The following is a 27,299-nucleotide window of genomic DNA, read 5'->3' as shown; positions in this document are numbered from 1 at the left end:
CCAAAAAAATGAAACAAAACAGCACCCCCTGAAAACTATTTTGAGAGACAATAATGCATTATTGTTAATTATATTCATGCTGCTGTGCCATAGAATGCTAGAATTATTCAGAAACAGAAATATTTTAAGCCCTTTTCCTTATAACTGTGAATATTCTTTGATACTACTCAGAAACTTAAGAAGGTATAATTTCTTAATGGTAAGTTGCAATGTGGAATCTGAAACCTTATTACTGTGTTATATGCATTCTGTTACATTAAGCTCATTGGTCTAGCATTTTAAAAATAATTCATGTACGATTTTTTTTAACATGAAGTAGTGGTCATTTGGAAAATACTGGTTTAATAAATTATGTGTATCTTCTAAATGTTGATACCTTTCTTTATGTAACATCAAAAATTCACATACATTAACATGACCCTACTCTCATAAAAAAATCTTTTAATTTTGGATGCACCCATGGTGGTGGATACAACTTCTCTAAAATTTTTGTTTGATAGCTAGCTAAAATTTTATTATTGGTCATAGAAAAAGCATGGTATTAAATAAAGTTTACTCTCCATTCTTTTAACTGAGTGCTTGTGGCAGAGACAATTAGCTGTCCTCCAAAATTGTGCTTCCCTTCCATAGTATAATCACCATGTAACAGTTTATCAGTCAGCGTTTTTATGTGCTTGACATCCTTACATCTATGTATAACCATGTCTTTTACACTAATGGCATGGGTTTGAAAGTGATGTGGGCTACTTCTGAACCAAGACTTACTCCTTTTTACTCTCTAACACAGATGAATTAAAATAACTACAGAGTTCAATAGTATGGTGAATACAGAAGATTAAAGTAATCTAGAACCAGAGTCACTGTGTGAGAAGGAGGTATTTACCAACACTAACTGATATAAAAACTTAGAAACAAACTTAAAAGCAGATAGAGCTCTGAAGAAATTTCTTCCTTAAACAGATTTCCTGGTAGTCATAATCTAAGCAGTTTACAGAAAACAAAAACAAAATTTTAAAAAATTTCTTTAATCCTTATCTTTTAAAAATGGTACAGTTTTGTTTTTTAGTTCCCCTGTCATAAACAGTGGTTACGTAGCAGATATGTGCTTTGCCAAAGAAAGTGCTATTCCTCTTAGAGATTTAGAACTTTGAGATCTTTGCTGTCATAATGCCTCTGTACCACTTTGACCCCAAATCACTGCTTACTATTTCTAAAGGCATCTGCAAATATAATTAGGAAAAAAGTACCTTCCTCCCCTGCAATTCCATTTTCTGCCCCTTTTCTGGTCCTTCTACTAACATCTGTTCTTCTTTCTTCTCACCTATTAAAATTTAATCCAGGAAAGGATATAAAAGCTCATTCACATTTTTCATGAATGAAAGATTATGTCTATAGTAAATCAGAAGTTGTCTCTTATCCTATGATGATCATTTTAAGCCTTAATAAATTATAGGCATATAAAATTAAATGACTTAGAGGCAGTACATGAAGTCATTGAATTCATATGCTAAGGCCAAACATTCATGGATTGGAATTCATATTCTAGCGTTTATCAATTATGTGACTTTGAGCAAGTTATTTAATCTCCTTATGTTTAAGTTTTCTCATTTACTAGGATGATAATAAAAGTCACTTGCCAAATAAGGTTATTAGTAAGTCCTATTAAATTAACACACATTATCAAGTATATACCTCAAATGGAAGATTTTTCCAGGTTGAACATAAATTATTATATTTTAATTTTGAGCAATAAAGAGAAGGATCCATTAAACCTCTAACCCCTTCTCCTTCTCTCCTCATTTCCCATTCTCACAGACTTAGATGATCTCATACAAAACAGAAAAATCTTGTCATGGTTTAGGATCAAATGTATAAAGTATTTTTTCTGTATATTCAGGGCTAAATAGAAGGTACATTTATCAAGATTTCTCACTAACATGAAAATTAGGTATGTTTTTTTAAATGAAAATGATCATTTCATAAGAAATGCAGTATAAAATCTGTGGAACATAGAGGAAAAAAGTGAAAAAAGACCTAGTAAGTTGTGACAATATTCAGCAATATAATGCATATTCAATTGGAGTCCCAGAGGAGAAAAGAAATAGAACAGACTAATATATATATGCTGGGGATTGAACCCAAGGCCTTGTGCTTGTGAGGCAAGTACTCTACCAACTGAGCTATCTCCCCAGCCCAGACTAATATATTTGAAGAAATATTAGGGAAATTTTTTTCACAACCTGATGAAAAACATCAAATCAATGAGCTACAAGTAAGACCAAGAAAAAGAAAAAATTCTTAATGGTAGTGACAGAGATAAAAAGGCATATTACATAGAAGTAGAAATCAACAAAATATAGGTTCCAGATCCAATCCAGCCTATAGCCTATTTTTCATGTAGTTTGCAAAGCTAAGAATAGTTTTCCCATTTTTGAGAGTTGTAAATAATATTCTGTGGAAGAAAACATACGTATATGGACAAAATATTTACAATCAGACTTTTTACAGGTAAAGTTTGGTGATCTCAGACATAGAGGAATCATGATACAAATAATGTCTTGATCTTTTATTAAATAATACAGAAGATAATGGACCAATAATTTACTGGAAGGAAAAGAAATAAAGGGAAGTCTAGAGTTCTACATCGGTGAAAATAACCTTCAAAAAAAGGGAAAATGTAGATATTTTTAGATACATAGACTTGATAATATTCATTTTTAGCAGACCTGAACTATAAGAAGTGTCAAAAGGCAATCTTTTCAGGCTTAAGACAAATGACACTAGATGGAAATTCAGATTTATGGTTAGGAATAGAAAGCCAGGAAAGATAAATATGTGAATAAATGTAGATTAGTTTTAAAATTTCTCTTCTTTTAAGAACACATATTATCACTTCCACATTTAACTATAATAGAGTAACAGGACTGAATTTACTGTTCTGTCTTAATTTAAAAAATTGGATAAAATATGACACAGTGGTTTCTATTTGCTAGACAATAGGCAGTACAGGACAGTGACTCTCAAGAAAAGACAAACAAACCCTTCAGTTGTTGTAGTTGTTTAATATTATTTGACAAAGATGTGTTGTTAGAGTGAAAACTAGAAAACATTGCTGAGATAAATTTTAAAAATTATAAATAAATGTAGTCTTTGTTCATGGGATGGAAAATATATTTATTAAGATATCAAGTCTCCCCAAATTGATCTATAGATTCAATATATCTAAAATGAATTTTCAGTGTACAGTGAGTGCAAGGAGTGGAAATTCAAATAGAACCCAGTGGTCTCACCAAGTTGAGAAAATAAACTTTAACATTCAGGAAGCCCAGGGAATTAACTTCACAGGATAATATACTACAGGAGAGAGAGATACTCAGAGAGAGCATACTGGAGACCTTAATAGATTTTCCTTAAACATTTGTCTGAAGCTGATAAAGAGCCACATGAAGGAGAGGCAGAACAGTATTTGGGGTTCACAGAAATCTGTTGTTCCAGAAAGTCAGAGTGGGAAACTAATACATAGAGCTTGAAGTACTAAAGGATATCTTTATTAGAGGAAACAAATTAGGCATAGACAAAAGACTTTTCTAGTCTCATCTAATGAAGCTTAAAAGAAAGTCTCAAGTGGACTAAAAAGATTTCTAGGTTACTGAGTTACCTCCCAGAAAAAAAATCTAAAACATATTTAAAAAAATAAAATATTCACACAAAACTAAGAAGTTTGCTCAAGAAGGAATCAATAATCTGAGTAGCTTTATATCTATGGTAAAAATTGATGTTGTAGTAATAAAGCTTCTCACAAAGAGAATTCCAGACCCAGATGACTTCACTGGTAAATTCTACCAAATATGTAAGAAAGAAATAATACCAATTTTACACTAACTCTTTTTGAAAAGAGAAGTGTGGGGACATCACACACATTACTAAATGGAACAGAATATTATAGGAAAAGAAAACAAAATTTTAGCAAATTGAATATGAATAATACATCATACTATTTATATATCATGTTAATATACCATGATACATGGGATTGCAACGTTAGGTTAAACATTTAAAAAAATCAACATAATTCATTACATTAAAAGACCACAAAAGAAAAATGTACATGTTCATCACAATATGTGATAAAAAAACATTAATTGTATTAGTCAAAATTCTAATCTATCCATGATTTTTTTAAAAATACAGCAAACTAGGAAGAGACTAGAATTACCTCAGCTTTATAAAGGGCATCAAGAGAAACCTATAACTAAAATGTACTTAAAGATAAATAATGTAACATTTTACCTCAAAGTTGAAGAATTACACAGGGATACCATTTTTAAGTCAGTATTTTTCTGGAAATTCTAGACATTGGCAAGAAAAATAAACATAAAACATATAGACCATAAATATGTATAAATATTACATGTCAATTTTTAAAAATTTTAAAAGATGCTTAGTGTTACACAGCTACTAAAGAACAGAGGCAGGAAAGAAAACGTAGATAAGAAATGGAGATGTAAAATGATCTTTATTCTCAGAGGGCATGCTTGTCCACATCTTGCAGGAAACGCTAAGAATCCTATGAATGACTACTAGAACCAATAATCAAGTTTATTAAGGTTATAGGATACAAGCTAAATATAAAAATGTTCATTTGTATATGCTAGCAGTGAAAAATCAGAAATTGAAATTTTAAAAATATTATAACAAAGGTGTGTTGTTAGAGTAAAAATGTTCATGAGATAAAAAATAAATTTAAGATATCAAGTTTACTCAAATTGACCTATAGATTAAATGTGTTTATAATCAAAATTGTATATGTTTTAGAAACAAGAAGATGAAAAGGTTTTTATGGAAATTAAATGAATTATAATAGCCAAAATGATTGTGTAAAAGAAAATCAAAGTTGGAGTATTTCTACTTCCTAGTTTCAAGATAAACTATACAGCTACAGTTATTAAGATAGTTTGGTATTGGCATCATTAGACCAGAATAGAGTACAATGACCAATATACACATGGTCATTCACTGTTTTAACAAATGCCCCAAAACAATTAAAAGGGGAAAGGATAATATTTTAAACCAATGGTGCTAAAACAATATGTAAATAAATTATCTTTGATGCTTTCTTCATTTAAGCAAAAATTACTAAAAATGAACTAGAGATCTAAAGTTAAGAGCTACATGCATAAATTGTAAAATCTTATACTGTAATATTTTTCAAAGAAAATATGAAAGATAATCTGAATAAAAATGTACAAAAAATTGAACAGACACTTTGCTGAAGAGAACATGCAGTAACAAATCTTTTCAGTGTGGGGTGATTAAATCTAGAACCCTGCTCAGATTAGGTAAGTGCTCTACCACTGAGCTACAGCCCCAGCCTGAGAAGCTCATCATCACTAGTAGTTAGAGAAACTAAAATAAAACCTAACTAAATGCCGTTATAAAATTAAAAATTTACATCATTAAAAACAAGACTCCATCATAGATTGTTTACAGATCTATTAGTGAGGAAGTAGAATGAGTATAACTTGTACACTGGCAGGAATATAAAATTTTGGATGAGTTTTACGATTTCTTAAAATATTATACATCTACCTAGCATACTATGGAAGCATTCCACTACTAGACGTCTACCAAAGAGAAGTAAAATTCTATGTTCTTACAAAAATTTGTATATGTATGTTCACTGCAGCTTTATTTTGTAATAGTTAAATACTAGAAATAAGGCAAAAGTCTATTAATAGATGAATCAATAAACACTTACTCTGGACTCTCTCATCAGTATTGGGAAGGAACAAACTATTAAGACATGAAACATTACAAATGAATCTCAAAACAATTATGTAGATTAAAAAATGCCAACCCAAAATAGCACACATTCTATGATTCTGTTTATATAAAATACCAGAAAATGCAAACTATGCTGAAAAAAATCACATATTTGATTGCTTAGAGACTGGGTGGGAGGGAGGAATTTTTAAAAAGCATAAGGAACTTTTGGGAGTGATATGTTTCCTATCTCAAGAGTTGTGATGGGGTTTCAATTTCTTTATACATATATCAAAACTCATCAAAGTCCTACACTTTAAAATATGAAGTTATTATATATCAATTAGACCTCAAAATGAAAAAAAATTAATTATTTGAAACAAAAATCAGAACCAATATAAGGTTGTTAATTTGTTTACATGTACTATAGATAGGGCAACAATAGTGCAAAAGATATGGGGGAGCACATGTAAACCATACAGCTCCAAGTTCCTACATTTTAAGTGAAGCAGGACAATATTAACTTCTTTTGATAACTTAAGGACGCATTTTGTAATTATTTAAGCAGTTCCAAAAAATACGAAGTGGTATAGGTAAATAGCCAAGAGAAGAATTAAAATGGAATACTAAAAATATTCAATTAACCCAAAGAAGCCAGAAAAGGGGAATTGAAGAACAAAGAATGGATAAGATAAAATTGAAAAAAATAGGAACATAGTAGAAATAAAACCAACTCTATGAATAATTATGTTACATATGTTATCATTTCAATTAAAAATGAAAATATCATCAGACTAAATAAAAAACAATAGTCAGACTTTTTTTTTTTACAAGAAACACACTAATCTGTTAGAAAGACATTATTGTCCAGTTAGTAATAAAGTCAAAAGTGAGAATATCTGTAGTGTATATAAAGACACAAAGTTCCTAAAAACTGATATAAAAATATCATAACAGGCAAATGGAAAAAAGACAGCTATATTACCATTATAATGACACTCTATACATCAAGTATTTAAAGACTTTCATAAAAATAAATTATTAGAAAAATTTGTCTAATACATAGTCTAATATCCTTGATTTTGGCTCCCTTTTCCATTCTGTACTTACAAAAGGTTTACTCACTAGATATCATGTGTTCTTGACTACTTGCAATCCTTTCCTTTGTTGATTTTGTAGATGCTCTCTTGCTGCCATGTATGGTTGTTGTAGAGAGGTCTTTTAGTTTCCAGTGAATCCAAAAGCCTTTTCGTGGTTTTAGACCTGTTAATATGGAATGTACATTTAGCTAAAGACATTAGGATTTTGAAAAATACCTTTCCATTTGTCAAAGAATTTTGACTTACAAATTTCATCTTCACAACGAAAAGTTCCACTTTTGCTCCTTTTAAGTTGTGTAGAGTTAGATAAGCTATTTAACTACTCTAAACTTCTGTATTTAAAATTGAAAATACTAAAATCCCTTTGGGTACTTCAGGATTAATTGAAATATATGTTAAAGCGTTCAGTAAATAGGAACACGCTCTACAAACATGATGTAATATTATTATTATTACTATTACTATACTTATACACATATATGTACTGTGCTTGTAAATACAGTCAATATTTTCTCAGTGGTGATTTTTTCAATGAGGATTATCTAACAAGATTTACTATCAAATTAGAATTTTCTAAATGTTTTCATTTACAGTTATCACCTCTTTAGCATTAGTTGCTACTAAAAAAAATATGCAAAAGCCTTCAGTTTGATTCACATGAGTGCTTGTTGATAGATTGCCTGTGCTTAAAATTTTGGGTATCAATAGAAACTTTTATGTTAATGAAGTCAACAGACGCCATTGAAAGGACAGTTTATTACCTGTAATTCCCAAGAGGAGAGGGTATACCACATGGGGAAGCACTGGGGACCAATCAGGAGGTAGAGAAAGAGGAGAAAACTATGGGCAAGAACCGTTTTCCTTAGGAAGGAATGGGCAAGGTAAGGTAAACAGGCTTATGATCAACTAGTTTGAATAATTTCAACAGGCTCTAGGGATAGGGACTGATCCTATCTAGTTGTCTGGTATCTGGTCCTAGGATGATTAGGGCAGATAGTGCCTGGGATATGAGAGACAATAAAAGAGGTGGTTGTGAGGTGGCCTCTAGATTGATTGGTTTGTATCTGAGAAATATGTTCCCAAGAAATTGTTTACTATTTGTTTAGTCAGTTTTTTTGCCACTTGACTAAAGGACCCAACCCGAACAATTGTAAAGGAGGAAAAGTTTGAGGGCTCACAGTTTCAGAGGTCTTAATCCATAGAAGGCTGGTTCCATTCCTCGGGGCTCAAGATGAGGTAGGCCATCATGGCTGAGGAGTGTGGCAGAGGGAACCAGCTCACATGATCAGGAAGCAGAGAGAGAGAGACTCTACTCTCCAGGTACAAAATATATACCTCATAGCCATGCCCCCAATGAACCACTTCCTGCAGCCACATCCTACCTGCCTCCAGGTACCATTCACTTAATCCCATCAGAGATTAGTTGACTGATCAGGTTTAAGGCTACAACCCAATCATTTCTCCTCCGAACATTCTTTTTTTTTTTTTTTTTCTGTGCCCATTTACTTCTAGAGTTCCTTCTGTTTTATTAACTTCTTTTTTTAAATTTATTTTTACTGTAAACAAATGGGATACATGTTGTTTCTGTTTGTACATGGAGTAACAGCATACCGTTTGTGGAATCATACATTTACATAGGGTAATGATGCTTGATTAATTCTGTTGTTTTTCCCTTCTCCCCACCCCTCCCACCCTCTTTTCCCTCTATACAGTCCCTCCTTCCTCCATTCTTGCTCCCCTCCCATCCCCCATTATGTGTCATCATCCGCTTATCAGTGAGATCATTCATCCTTTTCTTTTTTGAGATTGGCTTATCTCACTTAGCATGATATTCTCCAATTTCATCCATTTGCCTGCAAATGCCATAATTTTATTATTCTTTATAGCTGAGTAATAATCATATATATATATATATATATATATATATATATATATATATACAATTTCTTTATCCATTCATCAGTTGAAGGACATCTAGGTTGGTTCCACAATCAGGCTATTGTGAATTGAGCAGCAATGAACATTGATGTGGCTGTATCTCTGTAGTATGCTGATTTTAAGTCCTTTGGGTACAGGCCGAGGAGTGGGATAGCTGGCTCAAATGGAGGGTCCATTCCAAGTTTTCTAAGAAATCTCCACACTGCTTTCCAGAGTGGCTGCACTAATTTGCAACCCCACCAGCAATGTATGAGTGTACCTTTTTCCCCACATCCTCTCCAACAACTATTGTTGCTTGTATTCTTGATAATTGCCATTCTAATTGGGGTGAAATGAAATCTGAGGGTAGTTTTGATTTGCATTTCTCTTATTACTAAAGATGGTGAACATTTTTTCATATGTTTGTTGATTGCTTGTAGATCTTCTTCTGTGACGTGTGTGTTCATATCCTTAGCCCATTTGTTGATTGGGTTATTTGTATTCTTCGTGTAGAGGTTTTTTTTTTTTTTTGAGTTCTTTATATATTCTGTAAATTAGTTCTCTATCTGAAGTATGAGTGGCAAAGATATTCTCCCACTCTGTAGGCCCTCTCTTCGCATTGCTGATAGTTTTCTTTGCTGAGAGAAAGCTTTTTAGTTTGAATCTATCCCAGTTGTTGATTCTTGCTTTTATTTCTTGTGCTATGGGAGTCCTGTTAAGGAAGTCTGATCCTAAGCCAACAAGGTGAAGATTTGGACCTACTTTTTCTTCTATAAGATGCAAGGTCTCTGGTCTGATTTCGAGGTCCTTGATCCATTGTGAGTTGATTTTTGTGCAGGGTGAGAGATAGGGGTTTAGTTTCATTCTGTTGCATATGGTTTTCCAGTTTTCCCAGCACCACTTGTTGAAGAGGCTATCTTTTCTCCATTGCATATTTTTGGCCCCTTTGTCTAGTATGAGAAAATTGTATTTATTTGGGTTTGTGTCCGTGTCCTCTATTCTGTACCATTGATCTATCTGTCTATTTTGGTGTCAATACCATGCCGTTTTTGTTACTATTGCTTTGTAGTATAGTTGAAGTTCTGATATTGTGATACCCCCTGCTTCATTCTTCCTCTAAGGATTGCTTTAGCTATTATGGGTTTCTTATTCTTCCAGATGAATTTCATGATTGCTTGCTCTATTTCTGTAAGGTACATCAATGGGATTTTAATTGGAATTGCATTGAATCTGTATAGCACTTTTAATAGTATGACCATTTTGACAATATTAATTCTGCCTATCCAAGAACATGGGAGATCATTCCATCTTCTAAGGTCTTCCTCAATTTCTTTCTTCAATGTTTTGTAGTTTTCGTTGTAGAGATCTTTTACCTCTTTGGTTAGATTGATTCCCAAGTATTTTATTTTTTTTTGAGGCTATTGCAAATGGAGTTGTTTTCCTCATATCCCTTTCAGCTATTTCGTCGCTTGCGTATAAAAATGCTTTAGATTTATGCGTGTTGATTTTGTATCCTACTATTTTGCTGAATTCATTGATGAGGTCTAGAAGTTTTCTGGAGGAGTTTTTTGGATCCTCTAAATATAGAATCATGTCATCAGCAAATAGTGACAGCTTAAGTTCCTCTTTTCCTATTCGTATTCCTTTCATTTCTTTAGTCTGCCTAATTGCTCTGGTTAGAGTTTTGAGGACAATGTTGAATAAAAGTGGTGAAAGAGGACATCCCTGACTTGTTCCCATTTTTAAAGGGAATGGTTTTAGTTTTTCTCCATTAAGAATGATGCATAAGCCACCTCTATCCGGGCCTGCGCACAAAACTCAGCTCAAAATGGATCAAGGACCTTGGAATCAGACCAGAGACCCTGCATCTTATAGAAGAAAAGGTAGGTCCAAACCTTCAACTTGTTGGCTTAGGATCAGACTTCCTTAACAGGACTCCCATAGCACAAGAAATAAAAGCAAGAATCAACAACTGGGATAGATTCAAACTAAAAAGCTTTCTCTCAGCAAAGGAAACTATCAGTAATGTGAAGAGAGAGCCTACAGAGTGGAAGAACATCTTTGCCACTCATACTTCAGATAGAGCACTAATTTCCAGAATCTATAAAGAACTCAAAAAACTCTACACCAAGAATACAAATAATCCAATCAACAAATGGGCTAAGGAAATGGACACTTCACAGAAGAAGATCTACAAGCAATCAACAAACATATGAAAAAATGTTCACCATCTTTAGTAATAAGAGAAATGCAAATCAAAACTACCCTCAGATTTCATCCCACCCCAATTAGAATGGCGATTATCAAGAACACAAGCAACAATAGGTGTTGGCGAGGATGTGAGGAAAAAAGTACACTCATACATTGCTGGTGGGGTTGCAAATTAGTGCAGCCACTCTGGAAAGCAGTATGGAGATTCCTCAGAAAGCTTGGAATGGAAACACCATTTGACCCAGCTATCCCACTCCTTGGCCTATACCCAAAGGACTTAAATTCAGCATACTACAGAGATACAGCCACATCAATGTTCATTGCTGCTCAATTCACCCATAGCCAGATTGTGGAACCAACCTAGATGCCCTTCAGTTGATGAATGAATAAAGAAACTGTGGCATATATATACAATGGAATATTACTCCACCATAAAGAATGATAAAATGATGGCATTTGCAGGCAAATGGATGAAATTGGAGAATATCATGCTAAGCGAGATAAGCCAATCTCAAAAAACTAAAGGACAAATGATCTCGCTGATAAGTGGATGAGGACATATAACAGGGGGGTGGGAGGGGTTAGCATTAGGGTTAGGGTTAGGTTTAGGGTTAGGGTTAAGGAGGGTGGTAAGAATGGAGGAAGGAAGGACTGTATAGGGGTGGAAGGGGTGGGGGGAAGGGGAAAAAAAAACAGAATGAATCAAACAACATTGCCCTATGTAAATTTATGATTACACAAATGGTATGCCTTGACTCCAGTACAAATAGAGAAACAACATGTATCCCATTTGTTTACAATAAAAAAAAAATGATGTTGGCCATGGGCTTAGCATAAATAGCCTTTACAATGTTCAGGTATGCTCCTGCTATCCCTATTTTTTCTAGTGTTTTGAGCCTGAAGGGGTGTTGTATTTTGTCGAATGCTTTTTCTGTGTCAATTGAAATAATCATATGATTCTTATCCTTAAGTCTACTGACATGATGGATTACATTTATTGATTTATGGATGTTAAACCATCCTTGCATTCCAGAGATGAACCCCACTTGATCGTGGTGCACAATTTTCTTAATATGTTTTTGGATATGGTTTGCCAATATTTTGTTAAGGATCTTTGCATCTATATTCATCAAGGATATTGGTCTAAAATTTTCTTTCCTTGATGTGTCCTTTCCTGGTTTGGGTATGAGGGTGATATCAGCTTCATAGAATGAGTTTGGCAGGGTACCCTCTTTTTTTATTTCCTGGAATACTTTGAGAAGTATTGGAATGAGATCTTCTTTGAAGGTCTTGTAGAACTCAGCTGAGAATCCATCTGGTCCTGGGCTTTTCTTGGATAGTAGGTTTTTAATGGCTTCTTCTATTTCATTGCTTGATATTGATCTGTTTAAATTACGTATGTACTCCTGGTTCAGTTTGGGAGGAGCATATGTCTCTAGAAATTTGTCAATGTCTTCAGTAGTTTCTATTTTGTTGGAATACAGATTTTCAAAGTAGCTTCTCATTATGTTTTGTATCTCAGTGGTGTCTGTCGTGATATTTCCTTTTTCATCATGAATTTTAGTAATTTGAGTCTTCTCTCTCCTTCTCTTTGTTAGTGCGGCTAAGGGTTTGTCTATTTTGTTTACTTTCTCAAAGAACCAACTTTTTGTTTTGTCAATTTTTTGAATTGTTTCTTTTATTTCAATTTCATTGATTTCATCTCTGATTTTAATTATTTCCTGTCTTCTACTACTTTTGCTGTTATTCTGTTCTTCTTTTTCTAGGGTTTTGAGTTGTAATGTTAGGTCATTTAGTTTTTGACTTTTCATTCTTTTCTGGAATGCGCTCCATGCAATGAATTTTCCTCTTAGTACCGCTTTCATAGTGTCCCAGAGATTTTGATATGTTGTATCGTTGTTCTCATTGACCTCTAAGAATTTTTTTTATCTCCTCCCTGATGTTTTCTGTAATCCATGTTTCATTCAATAGCATATTATTTAGTCTCCAGGTGTTGGAGTAATTTCTGTTTTTCATTTTGTCATTGATTTCTACTCTCAGTCCATTATGGTCTGATAGAACACAAGGCAGTATCTCTATTTTTTTGCATTTCCTAAGGGTTGCTTTGTGGCATAACATATGGTCTATTTTCGAGAAGGTTCCATGTGCCACTGAGAAGAAAGTGAATCCGCTCGTTGATGGATGGAATATTCTATATATGTCTATTAAGTCTAGATTATTGATTGTGTTAATGAGTTCTATGGTTTCTTTGGTTGGTTTTTGTTTGGAAGATCTATCTAGTGGTGACAGAGGTGCATTAAAGTCACCCAGAATTATTGTGTTGTGGTCTATGTGATTCCTGAAATTGAGAAGGATTTGTTTGATGTACAGGGATGCACCCATTGTTTGGGGCATAAATATTTACTATCATTATGTCTTCCTGATTTATGGTTCCCTTAAGCAGTATGAAATGTCCTTCTTTATCCCTTCTGACTAACTTTGGCTTGAAGTCCACTTTATCTGATATAAGGATGCAAACCCCCGCTTTTTTACTGAGTCCATGTGCGTGGTAGGATTTTTTCCATCCTTTCACCTTTAATCTGTGGATGTCTTTTTCTATGAGATGAGTCTCTTGCAGGCAGCATATTGTTGGGTCTTTCTTTTTAATCCATTCTGCCAGTCTATGTCTTTTGATTGATGAGTTTAGGCCATTAACGTTCAGGGTTATTATTGACATATGATTTGTATTCCCAGTCATTTGTCTTATTTTTGGTTTTTAAGTTTGCTTGGTTTCTCCTTCGAGTGGTTTTTCTCTAAGGTATTTCCCCCCTTTGCTGACCTCCATTGTTGTTTTTCATTCCCTCCTCATGGAATATTTTGTTGAGAACATTCTGTAGCACAGGCTTTCTATTTGTAAATTCTTTTAACTTTTGTTTATCATGGAAGGATTTTATTTCATCATCAAATCTGAAGGTTAATTTTGCTGGGTATAGGATTCTTGGTTGACAACCATGTTCTTTCAGAACTTGAAATATTTGTTCCAGGCCCTTCTAGTTTTTAGAGTCTGGGTTGAGAAGTCGGCTGCTATCTGTATTGGTCTCCCCCTATATGTAATCTGATGCTTTTCTCCCGCGGCCTTCAAAATTCTATCTTTATTTTGAATGTTAGGCATTTTCATTATAATGTGCCTTGGTGTGGATCTGTTGTGATTTTGTGCATTTGGTGTTCTGTAAGCCTCTTGTATTTGATTTTCCATTTCATTCTTCAGGTTTGGGAAATTTTCTGATATTATTTCATTGAATAGGTTGTTCATTCCTTTGGTTTGTATCTCTGTGCCTTCCTCAATCCCAATAATTCTTAAATTTGGTCTTTTCATGATGTTCCATAGTTCTTGGAGATTCTGTTCATGATTTCTACCATCTTCTCTGTTAGGGCAACTTTATTTTCAAGATTAAATATTTTGTCTTCATTGTCTGAGGTTCTGTCTTCCAAGTGGTCTAGTCTTTTGGTGATGCTTTCCATTGAGTTTTTTATTTGGTTTATTGTTTCCTTCATTTCAAGGATTTCCATTTGGTTTTTTCTTTTGAGAATCTCTATCTCTTTGTTGAAATGATCTTTTGCTTCCTGCAGGTGCTCTTTCAGCTTATTGGTATTATCATTCATTGCCTGAATTTGCTCTCTTATCTCATCCTTTGCTTCGTGAATCATCTTAATCATGTATAATCTGAAGTCCTTTACTGACATTTCTTCTAACATACTGTCATTGGATTCTATTAATATAGAATCTAGATTTGTTTGGATCATTTTCTTCCCTTGTTTTTTCATGTTGTTCATGTATCTTCCCCTCTAGCAGTGCAGATCTGGGGTAATGCAGATTTCCCCCTATAGCTTATAGTGGTCCTATAGGTATCCAAAACCCTTTCTTTAAGGGGAGATCAATATTAGCAGTGCCCAATTCAGACACTATTCAATCCTAGACCAAATAGCTCCTATGAGGATAATAACAAAATTGTCATAATATACAGAATGAGTTCAAATATTATCTTCAGTAAAACAGATTTGCAATAAGGTCTGCAGTTTCAAATGGAGGACAAAGAGGATGCAGAGGGATGTAGAATGTGGCTGTTAATGGGATAAGAAAAGAATACACAGAAGTTCTAGATAATAGAAAGGGTGAGAGTTGTAATCAAAAGAAATTGGACATTAGCATGCAAAAAGGGAGAAAGAGACTCTGAGGGAACAGGTAAACAAAAGGAAAAGAGAGCAAGAAAAGTAAAGAAATAAAAACTTAAAGTTCTTCAATAAGGAAAAAAAAAAGAAAATCTACAGTATAACAGTCATATAGTAATGAAACCTCCCAGTGTTCAGTAGCCTGATGCATGAGAGGTACCTGACAATGAGCTTCAAGTCTCCAGCAGGCGTCTCAGGTTGGGATTTGCCCCACCTCAAGATCGGAGCTATGGCTTCCAGGATTATCCAAGATGGCCACTCTGGCTTTGAAATGTGTTGGCAAATGGGGAGCTGCAGCTCAGGGTGTGGCCGTGGTCAGCTGGAGGTCTTGGAGGTGGAATGCGGTTGGTCAGGCCGGGGTCCTGGAGGTCTGGTGTGGTTGCGGGATCCTGGAGGCTGGGTGCAATCAGTCGGTCTGGGGTCCCGGTGACAGGGTGCAGTCAGTTGGTCTGGGGGTCCTGGCAGCAGGGAGCAGTCAGTCGATGTGAGGGCCCCAGAGGCAGGGAGTGATCGGTGGGGCTGAGGGATCCTGGAGACGGGGCTCAGTCAGTCCGGCCAGGGGTCCTACGGGGCCTGGCTGTTGTCTCAAAATGGCAGCAGCCACATGTCCGAACATTCTTGCATTGTCTCACATGTGAGCTTTTGGGGGGCACCTCATATCCAAATGATAACACTATATCTAGAATCTGGAGAACCCAACCAAGAAGGGCAAGAACCAAGGATCAGCAAGTTCCATAATATTAAACACCAGAATACAGAAAATAAAAGACATGGTTAATATAATCTAGTGTTGAATAATCCTTCCCTTTCTTGGATAAAAAGTACTTGGTCCTGATATAAAAAGGAAGATAATGTATTGATTCAAATACTTTTGAAGGCTTTCTATGTACCAAACTATGTGGTTGACACAAAAGATACAAAATTCTACTCAATTTAGTCCTTATTTTTATGTCAAGGCAGATGTGAAATTATTTTGCACATTGCCTGGTCCACAATAAGTTCTTCATATCAAACAGTTTCTCTCATTTCTTCCTAATTAACCACTGGTTGAGCAACAACATCTTGACATTATTTACAAGTAAAAATTTCAAGTTACTTTCTAAACATGGACTAATGCAAAGAATGGTATTAATATAGGGCCATGAGACCCAGATGAAGTGTGTCATTTTTGAAAATTAGACTTTATATGATCTATTCAATTTCATAGGAAATTATATCATGCAGGGTTTAGAAAAAAGTGAAGTACAATATAAAATAGCTGAATCCCCAAATTATCTTTGCAATTAATTGAATGTTTACATATATTTTAAATTTCAACTTTTATTTCCTTAATAAATTTATACAGGCTTATAGTTTAAAGAATCAAATATTAATAAACTCTAATAGTTCCTCACATATCACTGACACCACATTCTGCCTCCTAGAATCAAACATTTTTATTTGGTTCATATCCATAATTGTACCAAAAAATGGCATATTGATATTTTAATTTTATGCATTATCTATTCATTTCCAAATAGGAAAGAAGATTTTGCAATCTTACACCCTCTATCCCATCCTCACCATATACAATATCACTTTCTACACTTTTCAACAAATGTCAAATGTTATAATTTTCATATCAAACGTTATAATTTTTATTGTATAAATAGCAGTATTCATATATTTTTATTGTATGAATATTAGTGTTCATTACATTAATTAAATAAAAATCCTATTCACAGCTGAGCCACGTAGTATGCTGCATTTATCTTTACTTTCTTGAGAAAATTTGTTGTCTCTAAAGTTAATAATTGTCTAATATTTTATTTATTTTCTATATACTTAAAATCAACTTCCAAAAACTTTCTATTGTGTTCCAATCTGAACTTTTATTTTTCATTACACAACTATTGTACTGGGATCTGTCCTTGTTTTAGTCAGTTTTTTCATTGCTGTGACTAAAATACCTCACAAGCACAATTTTACGGAAGGAAAAGTCTATTTGGGGGCTCACAGTTTCAGAGGTCTCAGTCCATAGACAGTTGACTCCATTACTCAGGGCTTGAGGTGATGCAGAACATCATCGTGGAAAAGTGTGGCAAGGACAAGCATCTCACATGATGATCAGAATGCACAGACTCAAGATACAAAAATGGTACAAAGGTATGCCTCACTGACCTACCTCCTCCAGCCACACTCTACCTGCCTTCAGTTATCAGCCAGGGGATTAATTACGATCAGGAGATTAATTCACCTATTGGGGTAAGGTTCTTATAACCCAATCATTTTATCTCTAAATCTTCTTGCATTGTCTCACACATGACCTTTTGGGGGACACATCACATCCAAACCACAACACTACCAAAGCCTTCTGTTGTGTTCAAATCTGAAAAAAATTTCCATTAGGACTGTTATACAACTCCTATATTGGGAGTTCAAATCACTATTATTTTGAGTTCCATTCACCTTCATTTCTTAAATCCCATTTTGTCTCTTTCTCTGTTCATTACCTATGTTTGTGACTGTCTCTTCAATAGCTTCATAAGAAAAGATGTGTGGAAGGAAATTATTTTAGGACATTACATCTGAAAATATCTTTAGTTTATCCTTAATGCTTGAAAATTTGGTTGGGTTTAGGGCTCTAAATTATTAATAATTTTAAGACATTGTTCCATTGTGGTCTAGTTTTCAGAGATGCTAATGAGAGGGTTCATATCATTCTATCTCCTGATTTTTCTGTTGTTTGGAAGTTTCTAATTTTCTTTCTCTTTTTTTGTGCACAGGGTTTCAAAAATTCACCACTACACACTGTGGTATCAGCTACTTTATTCATTGCCTTAATCTCTTTCAAACTGGAAGCTCAACTCTTTCCAGTATGAAAAAAATGTTTAAAATATTTCTTTTTAATTATTTGTTCTTTTTTAGATATACATAACAGTAGAGTGTATTTTGACATATAATATATACACTCTATCTTTTAATTGGAAAATGTAATACATTTACATTCAATAAATTATTTATAGGTAAGATCTTATTACTGCCATTTATTTCTAAATCATTAGTTCCTTTCTACCTCTCTTGTTAGATAACTTTGTGATTTGGGTATTTTCCATAATGCTAAGCTTTGCTGATTATCATATGTGTTATCTTCTATAATTTTTGTTTTATGGTTACCATGAAGCTTACATAAAACATCTTATAACTGTTAAACTGGTAGATGCTTAAATTATGTTACATGTAAAACCTCTGGTCTTTTACCCTCCTTTCCATGAATTATATTTTTATCCCAATTTACATCTTATATTGTGAATTCCTTAAAAACTTATAGCTTTAATTATTTTTGACCATTTTGATTTTTAACTCTAATACTAGAAATATGATTGATTTATATACCACCATTACAGCATTGGAGTATTCTAAATTTGACTATGCATTTATCTCAAACAGTGAGCTTTATACATTGTTATGATTTCATGCTATAATTATTGTCCTTTGATTTCAGCTTGTAGCATTCCCTTAAGCATTTCTTATTAGGCAGGTCTAGTGGTAATGATTGCCCTGAGTTTTTATTTATCTAGAAAATACTTCATTTCGTCTTTGTTTTTGAAGGACAACTTTTCCAGGTAAAATATTCTCAATTGGTAGGTTTTTGTTTTTCAATCACTCGAAATATATCATCCCCCTTTTCACCTACAAGTTTTCTTCTGAGAAATACTGTGATACTCAAATGTAAATTTACTTATATTTTGTATATTTTTTAGCTCTTGCTGCTTTAAAAAATTCTCCCTTTGTCTTTGACTTTTGAGAATTTGATTATAGTATGCTTTAGATCAGACCTCATTGGATTGAATTTGTTCATGGATCTTTGAGTCTTATAGATCTGGAGGTCCATGCCTCTCTTAAGACTTTGGAAATTTTCAGCACTTATTTCATTAAATAAACTTTATGTACCTTTATCTGTCTCTTCTCAATCTGGAATGTTAATAATGCAATATTTTTTCACTCATTATGTCTCTTCAGTCTCATAAGCTTTCTTCACTCTATTTAATTGTCTGTCTTTCTTTCTCTCTTTCATCATATTCTGATTGGGTAATTTCAAAGGAACTGTCTTCAAGTTAAAAAAAATCTTCTGCTTTATCTGTATTTTAAAATTTCATTCATTAAATTCTTTGCCTTGAACATTTCAGTTTGGTTCTTTTTTATGTTATCTGTGTCTTTGTTGAATTTCTCACGTAGATAGTGAATTGTTTTCCTGATATCACCAAATGGTCTATCTAATTTATCTTGTATTTCACTGCATATCCTTAAGATCATTATTTTGATTTCCTTTTCTGGCAATTATACATTTTTGTTTCTTTGGAATTAGTTAATGGAGAATTATTTTGTTTCTTTGATGATGTCATGTTTCTTTGCTTTTTCATGTGTCTGCGCCCTATTGATGTCCATGCATCTGGTAAAGTGTTTACCTTTTCCAAACTTTACAGAGTGGTTTTCAATGGGGAAGAGTTTCATCTGCAGATGGGTCTGAGGAATCTTGTTGATCAGGGTACTGTGACTCTGGTCCCAGGTGGCAGTGGTATAACTCTTAGCAGATCCTTCAGTTGAAGTCAATGTCTGCAATGATTGCAGTTGTGTCAGTAATCTACGTTGCAGGAATTTATGACAATGGCACCATATTTTATTAGAGTCCTTAGTGGGCAGGGCTTATGGGATCCTATTGTTCTTGTTTTCCCCACATTGTGATGTCTTAACTGAAAGGATCCCTCTTATTGTTAGGTCTGTATGTCCTTAGGCAGTCATAGTTGTACTGGGAACTCAGGGCACAGATTCTCAGTGTCTGTGGAGTCTGTCCTGGGCTCCAGGTCTTACAAACTATATGGTACTTGGAACTTGGAACTTGAGTCACAGGTTCACTCTCTGAGGCACAAAGCTAGGGTCTATGTTTCTGTAGCATACCTCAATAGCTCAGGCCTACAGGATAGGGACGTAACTGTGACTCGACCTTGGGGGGGTCTTAATAGCTCAGACTCTGGGAGGGCTATCTATTCAACAATTTTGTTCAAGTGTTATTTTTCTGATATTGTTGAGTTATCTGTCTCTGCTCTCTTTTAGCTCACTTCACTTCCTTAAAACAATTATTTGAATTCTTTATCAGGCAATTTGTATACCTCCATTTCTTCTTGGTAGGTTACTGGATGATGTTTTCTTCCACTAATGGTATAATGTGCTCTTGTATTTATTTTTAAAATTTCTTCTTCGATTCCTTACTTTGATGTCTGTGAATCTGATGGAGCATTCACCTCTTGCAGACTTTACTGGTTATTTCTGTGATGAAAGAATTTAAACTGTGGGTGAGTGGGAAGTGCCAGATAGGTGAGATACTGTGGTTCTGGCTCAGATGAAGGTGCAACAGCTTAATTTCTATGCAGCAATGTTAGCTGAAGTCAGCATTGCAGAGGTTTTCAGTGGCCATGGCTATTGGTCTTCACAGAAGTTCTGAGGGCTCTTAAGGTTTTCAGTGGTAAAGGCTTCTGGGACATTCTTAATTTATTTCCTCCCATGGTACAAGTCATGCTTTAGGAAGTCTCACTTGGGGCCAGGTCCACTGGTGGGAATGCTTATTGTGGCAGTAGCACCAAATGTTTGATATGCAATGCCCATGAAGTAGTCATGGAGCCAGGGCCTGAAGTAAGAGCACAGAAGGAGGAATTGCGGCTCCAGAGTATAGGATCAACTGTGGGACTGGTGATCCTTCTATAGCACTTGTAATGGTGTGGGCACTTTTGGAATACTGAGGATATAAATTCTGGAGTGTGCATGTATGTAGAACTACAGTATCTCTGAGGTCTGGGGTGTGGGTGCTCCCATTGTGGCACTAGCTCTGGTATCTAAAGTTTGTGGGTGGGCTATCTGCCTTAAGATCTGGGGTCAAGGGCATGGGAACATGCAGATTACTGTTGCTTTTGAGTCTTCTTTGAGGCTGCTCCTGCTACAGCAGTGACTCTGATGTTCATAATATAGACATTTATGGAATGGCTGTAAGGCCAGAGTCTTGAGCTTAGGCATGTGCAGAGTAACTATGGCTTTGGGGTCCAGGATGTAAGATAGTTCACTGAGATGGTAGTTTTGATGTGTGGGGTATGGGAATGCACATTGCTGCCATAGAACCTGGGCCCAGAGTGCAGGTGTGCACAGAGAGGTAGTAGTTCCAACATCTGGGGCATATATAGATTTGAGGATATGGTGGTCTTGGGCAGCATTACAGTGGTTCTTTATTGAAGTGAGAGCACAGCAACTTCTCCCTCTCCAGGAGGCCCACAACAGCAATGAATGCTGATTATCTCAATGGCAAAAGTTACCAGTGTTCTTTGTGGAGCAGGTTGCCAATGTCTGCATTGATGAAAACCAAGGGGACAGCCAGTGTGAAATCTCCAGGGACTCTGTGCCTGCTGTGGGGGTTTGTTGAGGTCTTTGGCAACAATAACTGCCATAATACTTTGTAGAGCAGGCCTCTGGGGACAACAGTAGTACCTGCCACATGCTGAATTCTGATAACCCATACCCTTCTTTGTTCTTAGTCATTTCTAGATATTTCACAGGTGCTGATCTTCCCAGTGATCTTTCCTGGTACTTATTCTACTTTTTTCTCCCCTGTGTTCCTTCAGGTTTTTGAAATTGGTTCCTTTTAGTTATACATAACATTAGGATTCATTTTGACATTTATAAAAGCATGGAATATAATTTGCTCTAATTAGGTCCCCTGTGTTTCCCCTTTCCCTCCCTTCTTCTCTTCCCCTGTTCCCTTTCCTTTACTCTACTCTTCCTGCTATTTAAGTTTTAAAAATTTTTTAATTTTTAGTTAGTGTCTTGTGGATACACATTATGGTGAGATTCACAGTAGTACATTCACATACGAACATAGGAAATTTAGGTCTGATTCATTCTGTTGTTCTTTCCTTAACCCGTCCCTTCTAGTGCCCTCTCAGTTCCCTTCATCTAGTCCACTGATCTTTATTCTAGTTTGATGGAATATTACCCCTTTTACCTTTCTCATTCCCCCCATTTTGACTAGCTTCCACATATCAGAGAAAACATTTGACCTTTGACCTTTGGCTTTGAGCTTGGCTTATTTCACTTAGCAGGGTGGCCTCCAATTCCATATATTTACCAGCAAATGCCACAATTTCATTCTTCTTTATGGCTGAGTAATTCTCCATTGTGTACCTACACCACATTTTCTTCATCCATTCTTCTGCTGAAAGGCACCTAGGGTTCCATATCTTGGCTATTGTGAATTATGGTGCTATAAACATTGATGTGACTGTATCCCTATAGTATGCTGATTTAGATCTTTTGGATACATACCTATGAGTGGGATAGCTGGGTCGTAGGGTGACTCCATTCCTATTTTTTTGAGAAATCTCTTTACTACTTTCCAGAGTGAATGTTCTAATTTGCAGTCCAACCAACAATGCATGAATGTACCCTTTCCCCCACATCCTTGCCAACATTATGATTTGTATTCTTGATAATTGCCATTCTGACTAGAGTGAGATGAAATTTCAATGTAGTTTCCTTGCCAACATTATGATTTGTATTCTTGATAATTGCCATTCTGACTAGAGTGAGATGAAATTTCAATGTAGTTTTGATTTGCATTCCTGTAATTGCTAGAGATGTTGAACATTTTTCCATGTATTTGTTGGCAATTTTTCTCCTTTTTAGAAGTTTCTCTTTAGTTCTTTTGCACATTTATTAATTGGGATATATATATATATATATATATGTATATATATATATACACATTTTTATATCAAGTTTTTTGAGTTTATATATTCTGGATATTGATGCCCTATATGAATAGCAGGTGGTGCAGATCTCCAATTATGTAGGCTATCTCTTCACTCTCTTGTTTCCTTTGCTATGCAGTTTTTTAATCTGATGCCATCCCACTTATTATTTTTATTTTATTTCTTGTAACTTCGAAATCTTGTTAAGAAATCAGTTCCTGTGTCAACTTGTTGGGAGTGCTGGGCCTGCATTTTCTTCTAGAAGTTGCAGAATTTCTGGTCTAATTCTTAGGTCTTTGATTCACTCTGAATTGACTTTTATGCAGGGTGAGAGATAGAGGTCAAGTTTCTTCTTCTACATATGGATTTCCAGTTTTCCCAGCACCATCTGTTGAAAAGACTACCTTTGCTCCAGCAAATGTTTTTGGCACCTCTGTCTAGTATCAGAAAATTGTATTTATGTAGGTTTATTTCTGTGTTGTGTCTTCTATTCCATTGGTCTTTGTATCTGTTTTGGTGTCAGTATCAAGTTGTTTTTATTACTATAGCTCTGTAGTATATTTTGAGGTCTGGTATTGTGATGCCTCCAGTATCACTCTTTTGGCTCAGGATTGCTTTGCCTATTCTGGGTCTCTTATTTTTCCAAATTAATTTTAGAATTGCTTTTCCTAGTTCTGTGAAAAATGTCATTGGTATTTTGGTGGGAATTGCATTGAATCTGTATAATGTTTTTGGTAGTATGACCATTTTAATAATATTGATTTTGCCTATCCAAGAACATAGAGGTCTTTCCATCTTCTATGATCTTTTTCAATTTCTTTTGTGTTCTATAGTTTTCACTGTAGAAGTCCTTCACATCATTTGTTAGATGAATTTTCAAGTATTTTACTTTTTTGAGGTTATTGTGAATGGAATAGTTTTCCTAATTTCTCTTTCAGCAGATTCACTATTGAAGTATAAGAAAGTGATTGCTTTATGTATGTTGATCTTGTATCCTGAAGTTTTACTACATTTATCGGCTGCAGAAATCTTTCAGTGGAATTTTTTTAAACTTCTAAATATAGGATCATGTCATCAGCAGAGATAATTTAAGTTCTTCTTTTCCTATTTGTATCCCTTTAATATCTTTCTCTTATTTGATTGCTCTAGTTAGAGTTTCGAGGACTATGTTGAATAGGAGTGATAAGAGTGGGCATCCTTGTCTTGTTCCTGTTCTTAGAGGAAATACTTTCAGTTTTTTCTCCATTTAGTATGATGTTGGCTTTGAGTTTGTCATATATAGCCTTTACAATGTTGAGGAATTTCCTTGTATCCCTATTTTCTATAACGTTTTAAACATAAATTGGTGTTGCACTTTGTTAAATACTTTTCCTGCATCTATTGAGATAATCATGTGATTCTTGTCCTTAAGTCTATTTATGTGGCAAATTACATTTGTTGATTTGCATATGTTGAACTGACCTTGGATCCCTAGAATGAAACCCACTGATTGTGGTGCACTATCTTTTCAATGTGTTTTTGTATGCAATTTGACAATAATTTATTAAGAATTTTTGCATTTATCCATGTATCAAGGATACTGGCCTGAAGTTTTCTTTCTTTAATATGTCTTGGTATTGGAAATGTGTTTTTTGGTATTAGGGTGATACTGGTTTCATAGAATGAATTTGACAATGATTCCCCCTTTTCTATTTAACAGAACAGTTTGAGAAGGATTGGTAATAGTTCTTTAAAGGTCCCATAGAATTCAGTTGAGAACGCTTCCAGTCACAGACTTTTCTTTGTTGGGATGTTTTTGATAGCTGCTTCAATTTCATTTCTTGATATTTATCTGTTTAGGTTTTCTATATCCTCATGGTTCAAGTTGCATAGGTCATATGTCTCCAGGAATTTGTTAATATCTTCAAGATTTTCTAGCTTATTAAAGTATAAATTTTCAAAATAGTTTCTGATGATTCTCTGGATTTCAGTGGACTCTGCGATATGTCCTTTTTTTTATCTCTAATTTTATTTATTTGGCTCTTCTTTCTCTTTATTTTGGTTAATTTGGCTAAGGTTTATCAATCTTATTTATCCTTTCAAAAAACCAACTTTTTCTTTCATTGATCCTTTATATTTTTAAAAATTCTCCATTTCATTGATTTCAGCTCTGATTTCAATTATTTCCTGTCTTCTACTGACTATGATGATGGTTTGTTCTCCTTTATTTAGGGCTTTGATGTAAAATGTTAGATTATTTATTCAGTATCTACTTTTTTAATATATTAACTCAGCGCTATAAATTTTTCTCTTAACATTGCCTTTATACTGTCCCAGAAATTTTATATGTTGTGTCAGTATTCTTGTTTGTTTGTAAAAAAAAAAAAACCTTTTTATTTCTCCCCTGATATTTCTGCTATCTATTAATGATTCAAAAGTGTATTATTTGGGGCCTGGGGTTGTGGCTTAGGGGTAGAGTGCTTGCTTACCTAGCACATGTGAGGCACTGGGTTTGATCCTCAGCACCAAATAAAAAATAAATAAATAAAATAAAGGCATTGTGTCCATCTATAACTAAAATAAAATATTTTAAAAAGTGTATTATTTAGTCCCCAGGTGTTAGAGTGGTTTCTGTTTTTTATATTGGCATCAATTTCATTCTTCCTATTTCTTTTTTGGTGGTGCTGGGGATTGAACCTAGGACCTTGAGAATGCTGGGCAAGTGCTCTACTCACTGAACTACCTCACCCAGACCTTTATATTGGCATTGATTTCTAAATTCACTCCTTTATGATATGATAGGATGCAAGGAATTACCTCCATTTTTTATTTACTAAGATTTGCTTTGTGACCTAAAACATGATCTATTTTAGAAAATGTTCCATGCACTGCTGAGAAGGTAAATTCATTGTTGATGGATGAAATAGTCTATTGATGTCCGTTAGGTCCATTTGGTTAATAGTGTTTGTTTTAAATCTGAAGAATCTTTACTTAGTTTTTGTGTTTATGCTCTATCTAGTGGTAAGAGAGGTGTGTTGAAGTCAACCCATGTTATTTTATTGTGGTCTGTTTGATTCATAATATTGAGAAGAGTTTGTTTTATGTACATAAATGCACCATTATTTGGGACATAAGTATTTAGAATCATTATGTCTTATTCTTGGATGATTCCCTTGACCAGTGTGAAGTGACCTTTGTTTCTTCTGATTAATTTTGACTTGAAGTCACTTTGTCTGACATGAAGAGTGAAAAAAGAAAGGGTACCCTGCTACAGATTCTTAGTTGGACTCCTAATCTCTCCTTGGAGCTATTTCTGTTCTTGGATTGCTAAATGGTTTTGTTGTTATTGTTGTTGATAGTTCCTACTCTGTCATCTTGCTCACTTAACAACTTTCTCTCTTCTCATAAGGACATTCATCATTTTGGATTAGGACCCACCTATATTATCTCACCTAACTTGAACAAATTTTCTAAAGGCACTATCTCCAAATACAGTCACATTACAAGTTGTAATGAGGGTTAAAACTACAGAACTTCAACACAAATTTGGAGGGAAATACAATTCAGTCCATAAAAAAATCTGTTGAAAAATTTTCCACTCTTCAGAGCAGCTTAAAGTAGTTATCTTCTACAAATACATTAAATTATTTTATTTCTGTGACAATCCAGTTTTATATAATGATTTCACTGTTCATAAAGTTATTTGGCTTCTAAAATTAAGAAGTAGTTAATTTTGATAAAATTTTCAGAAGAAAAAATTTTTAAATAGTTATCAATATGGGATATTTTCTAAGACAAAGAACTACCAGTTTTTTGAGAAAATAAAACACTGCAATCCAAAAATTTTAGGAACCAAAATAATAACCAATACTTAAATAATATTTTTATACCTGACATCCAAAGAAAAATGTTATTCCCCAGATCTTCTTTAAATTCATCATTAAAGAGGTCACTAGATTCTGGAAATGATTCCTGGAATGTTGCATATATAGCTTGTGCCAGATAATCAGGATATACCTACAAAAACAGATTCATAATAAATTAATTTTATGTAACATATAAACATGTCTTATATAACATATCTTAACTATCAAAGAAATTACTAGCTTGTGAAATATGTATATATGCATGTGTATATATCTCTTCTTTCTTATGACTTGTGTTTAGCCATTTTATTACTTCTTTGTAACTCTGAGGGGTATGAACCATAAAGAGTTGAAATATTTAAGCTAATCTGAGTGTTAGCATTTCATAAAATTATTAATAAAGAAGGAAATTAATAATTAGACAGTTTGATGATTAGACATTTATTTTATTTAACCTTGTTACTGCTATTGACTTTTAGAAA

The 27,299-nt window shown here is 34.2% G+C and overlaps 1 protein-coding gene across 1 annotated transcript in view; it reads right to left on the bottom strand.

Moving 5' to 3' along the window:
- Fam227b (family with sequence similarity 227 member B) overlaps positions 1 to 27,299 on the bottom strand; it is a 190,190-nt gene that overhangs the window by 104,575 nt on the left and 58,316 nt on the right. The window contains exons 9-10 of the mRNA XM_047539284.1: positions 26,842 to 26,968; positions 6,889 to 7,026 (exon numbers count right to left, since the gene is read on the bottom strand). Of these exons, the coding sequence (XP_047395240.1) occupies positions 6,889 to 7,026; positions 26,842 to 26,968 (265 nt within the window). The remainder of the gene's footprint in view (positions 1 to 6,888; positions 7,027 to 26,841; positions 26,969 to 27,299) is intronic.

The sequence above is a fragment of the Sciurus carolinensis genome, chromosome 2 (assembly GCF_902686445.1).
Source record: "Sciurus carolinensis chromosome 2, mSciCar1.2, whole genome shotgun sequence".
Classification (NCBI taxonomy): Eukaryota; Metazoa; Chordata; class Mammalia; order Rodentia; family Sciuridae; genus Sciurus; species Sciurus carolinensis.
This window is presented reverse-complemented; position numbering and strand designations above follow the sequence as displayed.